General features: G+C 44.9%; 1 protein-coding gene across 2 annotated transcripts; it reads right to left on the reverse strand.

The window, feature by feature from the left end:
• Positions 1-939: 939 nt before the first annotated feature.
• Positions 940-9,667, reverse strand: PCDH18 (protocadherin 18). Of its 2 annotated transcripts, none has more exons than XM_009649632.2 (4): positions 7,163-9,667; positions 6,127-6,215; positions 5,821-5,984; positions 940-1,607 (listed from the first exon to the last, which is right to left on the reverse strand). In XM_009649632.2, exons 1-4 carry the CDS (start codon positions 9,665-9,667, stop codon positions 940-942), a joined length of 3,426 nt encoding a protein of 1,141 aa, XP_009647927.1. The 2 variants fall into 2 exon arrangements, with proteins under 2 accessions (XP_009647927.1, XP_009647928.2); XM_009649633.2 differs by having other exon boundaries at positions 6,127-6,212; positions 7,163-9,646.
• Positions 9,668-9,925: the final 258 nt, after the last annotated feature.

Here is a 9,925-nt window from a genome sequence, read left to right on the forward strand (position 1 = left end):
TAGGCATGCTTGCAACAGAGGCAAGACACAGCTATAATCAGCTGCTGTCCTGGGAGAGACAATGTTCCTTTTATTTTGGTGTCATTTACAAGGATAAAGCAGTCAACTGCAATTTTTTTATTGACATAAATTGAGAATGAAGCTTGAGGTCAGAAAAGCTGAATTTATTGCTGTCTTTCAAGTATAAACTGCTCACTTCAGGCTTTGCAGCCTAACAGCGGCAGAACAAATTAATCTTTTTCCACAACGATACCATTGGAGGTCCCATCACTGAATTCCATGATTCGTTCACTTGGGAAGACACTTCCTTGTAAAAGAGAGGAAGACCCCAGACTGCAATATTCCATTAATTAAATGAGAAAATGACTCTATAGACCAAAAGCATCAAAATAAAAGGGACATTTTAGGTTTCATGGGAGTTGACAACTCTTTATTGTAAGAATAAAACATTGCAACAAGGTGTTGGATCATTTATTGAAACTAACGTTTGCATAACTTTTCAGTGGTTTGAATTCGTATTTGTAACATTTGCGACTTAAAAGAAATAATAAGGGAAAGCAATAGCCCTCCTTTTTTTTTTTTTTTTTTTTTTTTTTACAGGCCTGTGCGGCAAGAATGCTGGAAGTTTGACAAGGGTGGTACTATCTATATACATTTAGGAAAACATGCTTGCTGTGGGTGTACAAAAATAAAATTTATTTGTTAAATTACACATAAATATAAGGTACAAATGTATTTTTAAAATACAGATAAAGATAATCACACTTGCATTGTGTACATATGAAAATACAGTATTTTAATATTCAACATACACAGACACATTTATGATAAATGCAACTAGTTGGCAATGCCAGTTCCTCTCAGTCTGGTTTTTTAGTTCTTTATTTTTTTCCCTTCCAGTTTTCCATGGAAATATGGAAAAATAGGCTTTTGCAACAATTAGTTCTGACGGACATCTTGCAGCAGCTTGTTGATTTCTGCCACCAGCTCGCTGGCATCCATGAGTTCGTGTTTACCATCACTGAGGTGGTTAAGCACGTTGTCAAAATCATCTTCTTCGTAATTCTCTGGGATCTCCTCCATGGCTGGCAGCCATTTAGAGGAAGGTTGCGCGCTTGAGTGAGTCCCCAGAGCTGGCCCGCTGTTGGCAGGATTTTGGAAATGTGTGCTGGCTGCCCAGGCTGCCACCCCCTGTGGATAATTCACAGTCTTGGCTGGCAAATGTCCCTTCCTGCGCTCCAACGAGTTGGAGCGATCCACCTCATTGCACTCCGTGTAGGCATCTAGCGAGGGAGGCAGCAGGCGCTGGAAGACGCTGCTCATTTCGGAGAGGAGAGAGGAGGTACAGGTGTCCCCTGACTCCTCCTCGCCCTGGCAGTCTTTACCAAAGGTGGAAAAGCTCTTCTTCTTCAGGCTGGCATCAGCCGGCTGTGGCTCTTCCTCGAGGCCCTGCTGCTGCTGCTGCAGCGGCTGCTGGGGCGACGGGAACTCCTCCCCAGGGATGAACATGTTGCTTCTGTAATCGGAGGAGGGAGAGGGCAACGGCGGCATCCAGCACTGGTCGGAGTGCCCCAGAACCCTGCACTCCTCCGTGCACAGCCGCATCGCTGCAAGAGAGAAAAGAGGAGAGTGAGCATCCCACTCCTGCTGCAGGTATCACCTACGTTTGCAGGGACCAACGCAAGGACTGAACTTCTCCGAAATGTCCAAACCTGGTGTTTGCGTGCACTTTCTGTGTGTGGGAAGGTGGCAAATGCAGATGGTCTGGATCTAAACGTACTTCCATTTACAAATGGTCTCAGAAAATGAGAACGAGAAATGCAGAACGTGTAAGACAGTAATGCAACCTCTTAACTAGCACTGAAGATAAACACCCACATCCCAGGTGGAAAACAAGCACTTGTGACTTAAACTCGTTCCCTTTGTACAGTCCTGTTTCATTAAAAAAAAAAAAAAGTAAAATAAAATGGAGGTGTTTCTACCTCCAAGGATTTACTTAAGTTTTAGTGAAGTCTTCCTAAAAAAAAAGCGTATTAGAGTGATGCATCAGGAATGAATGGACAGGAGAAACGAAGAAGAACAAGAACGTGTGGAGGGATCTCCCTCATCATTAACACACCTCCTCTTGATCTGACCATGAGGTGTGTGTTGAATACGAGGTGATTACCTTTTTAACTGAAACAGTTAAAATTTTAATCTGGTATCAGAATACCTAGGGCTTAATTCACATCCCGTGCGACCCCCATGTTTATGCTGGAGCTACTCTGAGATGCACTTGCAGGTTACTGGAAAGTGCTGGCTCAGGCATTGGCACAAGGGCAGCCATGTGTCTGTCCAGGCCAGCCATGCGGGCTGAAGAGCAGAAGAAAACCAACCTGCTCTTCCAGCTGCTTGGTTTTAGTGGGGTCTCTTAGAGTAAAGCAATACAAGGGGGCAAGTGACTGCATCCCTTGGGAGCGACACTGGTCCGAACTGGCCCATGGAGGGGCACTGCAAGAGTCCTCTGCAAACACCTGAAGAGGTCTGGGAATGGTCCCTGGAAGCAGAGACAGGCAAAGCCCTATTTGACAGACCTACGAAGACAGATGTGCAAGGACAGAGGCCAACTTTTCCTCTCCAAAGGGAACCGAACTGGGCTCAGGCTGGGCGCTGCCTGGGTGCCTGGCAGACCTGCTGGAGAAGACCTGGGGGCTGCAGGGGCCACTGACTTGAACTGGAGTCGCATACTTCAAAAGAAAGTTTTCAGAAATGCCAGACTCTCTGCATGATGCATATTTTGGCCGTAAGAAGCTTTTGCCCCAATTCTCTATCAATTAATGGTTAGGTTAGCCCACGTGTAACAGAGTTGCTTTTTCTTTCTCTCTCATATATTGAACACACAAGAAATGTTTGCAGTCATGTCCTGAAAGTTTGCCTCGCTTTCTCATCACATTTCCCATCTGGCTCTGGATCCACTCAGTTTATCAAAAAATCTTTTTGCAATGGTGTAAGCAGAACTGAGCAGAGTACTTCAGCTTGGGACGTACCAGTGATTGATAAAGTCCTACTCTCTCCCTGTCAGCGCTATTTATCTCTGCACTTTACACAGCCTACCATATTGTTTGCTTTCCTAATGCCCTTTCCAGTCCTCTGAGTATAAACTTTCTCCATGTCTTACATGCGAAAGTATGAATTTCTAAGAATACAGGTTCAGGCTGCAGGCTGGATATTGCACAGGCTCTTGCAAATGGCTTGCTGATCAGTGAGCTTCAAACAAACAACAAAAAAAGAGCAACCTAGAAAATATCAGTGGCTGAAGTTTTGATACGAGTGACTGAAATGCCTTCAAGTGCTTTGTTCCCAGGTATGAAATGCACACATGTGCTCTTTTACAGAAAATGATTTTTTACAGGAAATGCCTGAGAGTCAGAAAGGAGAAAACATATCTAAGTGACCCATGGAGCCTGGACCAGGCCTCAACTCATCCCAGAAGGTGAGGATTACGCTTTTAATCAAGAAGACTCCTGTAAATTAATGGGAGACTTTCAAAGTCTAGCACTTTATCAGTAATGAGTGTTGCCTTATTGTGGGTTTTATTACTGATGTTATCAGAATTGGTTTGGGCATTAAATAATAAATTCTGACATTCCTGAACATGACTGAAAGATACTCTGAGGAAATTGAATGGTGGCACAGTCTGTCCTTAAATCAGCAATTAAAAAAAAAAAAAAAACAAAAAACCAACAGATGCACAACAGCATTTTTTTTTTGCCAGAACTTAATTGGTGAGGATTTAAAAAGTGAGAGAAACAAGTCTTTCAAGGACAGTTACTGAACTTTCTGATCATGTCATTTTTGAAGTTTTGAGGGACTGGCTCTGGCTCTTTCCAGTTCCACCTTAAAGGGCTTTCCCACAGCATTTTGCCTGTGTCCAGACTGACAAAGCAGAAACCTTTCAAAATGGAGAACAGGAAACCTTCGGGAAGTTTTCTTTTCCTTTTTGTTTGTTTGGATTGCAGATCAATTCTGTTCTCATCTGAACAGGTTCAGCATACTTATCTGATAGATTAAGACCACACATAGCGGCAAAAGGACATCTGGGTGGGATTAAACGCCCGTCTTGATAGCCCAACCCAGTTCTGTCTGTGCTCAGCAGGAGTTCTCCTTCCTTTGGACGTGATGAACATTGGGCGAGGGCCGGGCACTTTTGGAAATCCTACCCTTTGGCTGCCTGTTTAGAGAGGGAATTGCAGGAGCTGAAAACGAGTGGTGGGCATTTCAGCTAGCCAAGGGGGCAACCCCTCCCGCCTGCTGGTTGCCCTCCGGGCAGCAGCGGGGCCGGATGCCAGCACCAGCACCACCAGGGCACTTGAAGTTCCCCGGGCAACTGAGAGCTCCAGCAGATCCCTCCCTGCCTCCTTGCCAACCGCAGGAGAGAATGAGACATGCCTCACGCTAGCTGGCAGAGTAGCAGGAGCTGGGGCAGATGAGGATAAAAAAATATATTAGAACTCCAGATTTCGATTAAGGATTCTGAAAAAATAGCAACTTTTCAAGGTCACTGGCTTTGAAACATTGGATATGTAACACTAAGCTGAGGAGGCAGGTGAACGCCTGGGTAGGTGATACAAGACCTGATCTGGAGCAAAATATACAAAGAACAATTTAAAGTTAAAATGTTGTATAAGAAGGCCAAGTTAAACTTTTGGGGTTTACCCTTGCCTAGCAAAACAGCCCGTTTCTCAGGGTGGAACGCACCAAGGTCAGGTACGATCCCCTCACCGGCTTTTTCCCTGGCAGCAGAGGGCAGGAGCTGCAGCACCGCAGCTTCTCTCCGCCAGCCCTGGGCAATACGTGGGCATCACTTTAGGGAGGAATATGTCCTGCACCACCCCACAGAGCAGTGTGGCCCCATGTATAAAATGACTTCACTAAACTTTTTAAGTTTACACTCTTGGTTCAGCGAACCATACTGAAATTATCCTGCCCTATTGGTTACACAGAGAAAACGAAGTATGATCTGAACTAAGTACAAGATCTGGGGTACAGCCAGTGGCTGTATAATTATTAAATTACAAAATTCTCATATCTATACTTAGTGTGATTTCCCACTGCCTCTTTTATTCAACTTATAACTGGGCATAAACTTAAAAGTGCTACTACATACACATAAATATGTACATGGGTATTCATCTTACTGTCACTCGCCCTTTCCTAGCTTTTGTCTTTTCTGCCCTCTGCCCCTCCATTGTACCTCTTGAGTTCTTTCTTCTAGAAATTAAGGTTGCAAGATTTAAAATCTGGGACCTATTTAGATCCTTCCCTTGCCACTCAAGCTCATTTTTCAGTGGGAAAAAACCAACACTTTTCTTTCTTCTCCATCCATGTTTCTAGACCACTTTCACAATCCATTTCTGAACGGTAGAAGTTTGTATCGTATGGATCAAGCCCACTGTGGAAAATGTATCTCCCAAATTATAGTTCAGTGTATTTTTAACAAACCACAACTGCCTGGCTTTGCAAAAACATCCACCCAGTCATTAAAAGTCTAGAGACACAGAGCAGATCGTGCTTTTGGGGGGAATTTGGAGCCAGCTCATGACGATGTGAAGAATAGAAAATAGTAGGCATTGTTCTGGGCAGATTTTGAGTTGTGTCTGAGGGTCCCTTTTACTAGACATGTGAAGGCTGCAGCTCAGTATTTCTCATGAAGCAGAGTAAAAAGGAAGGAAACACAGGACTTGAAAACTAAAGAATTTTTGCTTTTGCAGTAGTAGCTTTATCAAAGTGAAAGCCAGGCAGCACGGTAAATAAACTGTTCAGCTTCCACTGCGCTCTTACCTGCAGGAATTCTCCCATCTGTAAGGAAAAGGTCACTGAAGCCTTCCCCAAGAAGTCTGTCAATTGGAGACTCTCTCCCCAAATCATAATCACTGTCTCCAGCTTCGCTATCGCCCCGGCCACTGTCCTTCAAGCTGAATTTATCCATGTCTTGCAGGGCATACCTGAGAAGAGAGTTGTGGTGATGGGGGGGGGGGGAATTAAAGTCTCTCACGTACATTATATTCCACTTCTAGATTAAAAACACATGGCTATTATTTCTGACACGTGGACACGGATATCTAGCAGAACGGTCCAGGTCCTTACCTGTAGCTTCTGGAATACTTGTTTCCTCGAAAACTTGGCCTTGGTTGATACTGGCCCTGGTGAAGCATCGAGAGAAGCTGAGAAACCTGCTAAAGAAAAGGTGAAAAAAATGATTCCTAGAAATGAAAGCTCGAATTTCTAGTTATAAACCCCCTAATTTGCTTCTCAGGTTTGTTTGCTGGGTGGTTAGGGGTTTTTTTGTTGTTGTTGTTCTTTTTTTTTCCTTTAAAGTTCAGTTAAATCAAATTCCTGCACATATACAATGCAGTATAACAGACTATTCTGTAGTTTAGTGTCTGCCACAGGAAACATCTGAAGACTTTGTACAATGTGGAAACGTGCTGCTGTTCATTAGCCTCTGAAATCATAATAATTAATTCATTAAAAAGTAAACCAAGCAATTAGACAGAAGTGGAGTCTTGTTTTAATAGCTTAGAATCAACCCCTTACCATTCCAGGATCCTAATTCAAAATAAAATGTCATTGCTCTACATGTGAAGAGTTACCAGGACACAGCTCTCACTGAAGCCGTTACCAAGCATTTGCAGGAAAAACTGCAATGGGTAGTCTCAAAGTTCGAGATACTACGATCATCTATCAATCACAACAGCTGTACTTCAACTGGGCCGGTGTTTAATCTTCTCGTTCTCCATCCCCATTAATGAAAGAATTTCTCTGGCACCCTTTCTCAAAGAGAGCTACACAGAAGGAAGGGGAAGGCAAGGAAGAAGGAAAAAAGGAGCAGTAATCCAGAGCAGAGACTGCCCGGGATACACTCTGTTGTTTCGACCTTACAGGGGAGAACCAAGGGATAATACCATTAATAATAGATTTAATCTTGTTCCCCACAGTAATGGGCTCGGTTGAGATTGCAGTAAAACTGCAAAGCTGTGACATCTAAGGAGACATTTGTAACCCGTTCTCATTAGGCACAGACCTAACTGCCAATTGCTCTCGCAGGTGCATGCAGAGCACCTCCATGCTCCCACGTGAACGCACGCGTGAATGGACGTGCAAAACGAGGTATGGACCTTACCTCAACAGCTGGTGTAGCATGGGTGAGTTCCAGGGAGAAATTTTCGGGCACGTGGTTAGAGGAGATTGTCACCAGGCTGTTCAGCGATTGGTGGCTGTGGTGGCTCTGCCGGCTGCTCATCTGTCCCCTTTCCAGGGTCGGAGATGATGATGGAGAAGCTCTGTGGTGAGATCGGATGGGTAAAGTGCCATTAACCGTTGGCACTAATGTAATGTCCCCTTTGTGGATCTGTCTTGAGGGTCGTTTTGGGTGGTGCTGGTAGGTCGATTCCGCCACGCGACAGTTGTAGGACCTGGTGTCCTTTTTCTCTCGATTACATCTCGTAGCAAAGATAACCATGATGACCAACAGCACGGCACATATGGATCCTAAGGATATAATCGTTATCATGGAGACATCCAGGGAGGGCTGGCTTACCAAAGTTGCTTCTGTGCTTGAAAATGAATACACATACTCAAAAACAGTACATTTCAGAAGTGCTTTAGTACTAAGCTGAGGACTGCCTTTATCCTGGACTATCACAAAAAATTCCCACTGTTTTGCTGGAACGGATTCAACACTCACGTTGATGGAGATGTCACAAGTTTTGGGATCCATCACAAAGATGCTGTTTTCCTTGTCAGCTGCTATGGAGCAGCTCAGTTCAGAGTTCATACCAGAGTCTCTGTCTGTAGCCCTTATCCTGGTGACAAGAAAGCCAATTCCAGCATCTTTAGGGATTGAGATTTCTGCTGTGCTGTTGCGTAGCGCTGGCCCCACAATGACAGGAGCGTTGTCATTTTCGTCAATGATGGTTAGAACAACCGTGGTGTTGCTAACAAGCTGCTGACTCCCCCCATCCCTGGCTTGAACCATAAAGGCAATTTGATTTACTTCTTCATGATCGAAGGTTCGCAGGGCGTAGATCGCCCCGTTGGAGGGATCGATGGTCACATAGGTGGTTATAGAACTTCCCAAAATATAGCTCTCCAAAATAGTGTAGGTCACCTGCCCGTTGTCGCCTAGATCTGGGTCTGTGGCTGTGACTGATGTGATGTATGCTCCCGGAGAGTTATTTTCCAAGATAACGACTTCGTATCTGTTTGTCTGGAAGCGGGGTGGGTTGTCATTTTCATCACTGATTTGGACAGTAAAGTGTTTCACTGTGGAGAGACTTGGCGTTCCCTTGTCCTCCGCTATTACAGTCAAGCTGTATTCAGACCTCTTTTCCCTATCCAGAGTGGCGTTAGTCAAGATTAAATAGTTATTTTCGTAAGTCTTTTGAAGTTTAAAGTGGCCGTGACCATGGAGCTTGCAAACTATCTCTCCGTTCACGCCAGAGTCCTTGTCTTGCACTCTGACCAGGGCAACAAAAGTGTCCAGGGGCGACCCTTCAGAAACGTAGGCTACCTCTTCTTTCTCTGGGGACATCAGGTTTAAGTTAATTTCGGGTCTGTTGTCATTCACATCCACAATTTTTATTATAATTTTGCAGTGAGCTGGAATAGAGTTTGGCCCCAGATCTTGAGCCTGAGCATCAATTTCATAGGACTTGGTTACTTCGTAGTCCACTTGCTTCAGGAGGGTCAGATGTCCTCTTTCGGAGTCTATCTTAAAAGTCTCTATAATTTTGGCAGACACATGACTACTGAAAGAGTACACGACTTTACCATTAGCGCCCTCATCTGGATCAGTAGCGTTGAGGTCTATGAGCAAAGTCCCGATCGGTGAATTTTCTAAGAGTTGGATTATATATGACTGCTGCTCGAAAACAGGGCTGTTGTCATTGGAATCAGAAATGCTTATTTTCAGGAGGGACGATCCAGACCTCTGAGGCACCCCTTTATCCAAAGCAGTGAGTTGGAGTTCGTAACTTGACTTCAACTCCCGGTCCAGCTCTCTAACCACGATCAGCTCTGCATACTTAGCACCATCGGTCCTGGTTCTCACCTCAATACTAAAGAAATCATTTGCGGAGAGGGAGTAAGTGTGAAGGGAGTTGTCCCCTACATCTGGATCGAAAGCGCTGTCCAGAGGGATCCGGGTTCCTACAGCCGCGCTCTCTGATATTTCGATAGGGATAAGAGCTCTGGAAAACTGGGGAGAGTTGTCATTAATATCCAGCACTTCAACTTCAACATGGAAAAGCTGCAGATGCTCAGTGGGCAGAGTGATCACATCAAACTCTATGGAGCAGTTTAAGTTTTTCTGGCAGAGTTGTTCCCGGTCAATTTTAGCTCCTATGCTGATTTCTCCGTTATCCTCACGGACTACGAGCAAGGGAGAATTCCCCCTCTGCATGGCTCGGAAGCGAACCGAGGAAGGGTTAGGCATTTTTAATAAAACATCGGCTACATCCTCCGACAGTCTTGCAATTACCAATCCAACTCTCTGCTCCTCATAAATCCTGTATTTCAAATTCTTGCCCAGCACAGCCTTATTGAAAGATACTATCGCCAGTGCAAAAATGAATATAAAGTGCATTTTACTGCCGACTCGGTGCATTCGCAAGTTTTTGCAATTCATTTCTCCAAGCAAGTTAAAAAGCAATTATTTCCACCTCCTCCGGTACCTTAAACCCGGCGCGCATCTGGTCCTCTCAAAACTTGCAGGCGCCTCGCTCCAGCCAGCGCAGCACCAGCATCTCACCCGATCGGGAAACTTTTTTTTTTCCTTCTATACACACCGTGCCAGGACATCCAGCTACGATCCGTGCGCAATCCACGCCTTCTCATTTGCCTCCCCGCTCCTCTCCCGGGGCGAAGGGCGCCAGGGCAGCGCGCT

Source organism: Egretta garzetta, unplaced genomic scaffold (genome assembly GCF_000687185.1).
Source record: "Egretta garzetta isolate BGI_Z169 unplaced genomic scaffold, ASM68718v1 scaffold262, whole genome shotgun sequence".
NCBI lineage: Eukaryota > Metazoa > Chordata > Aves > Pelecaniformes > Ardeidae > Egretta > Egretta garzetta.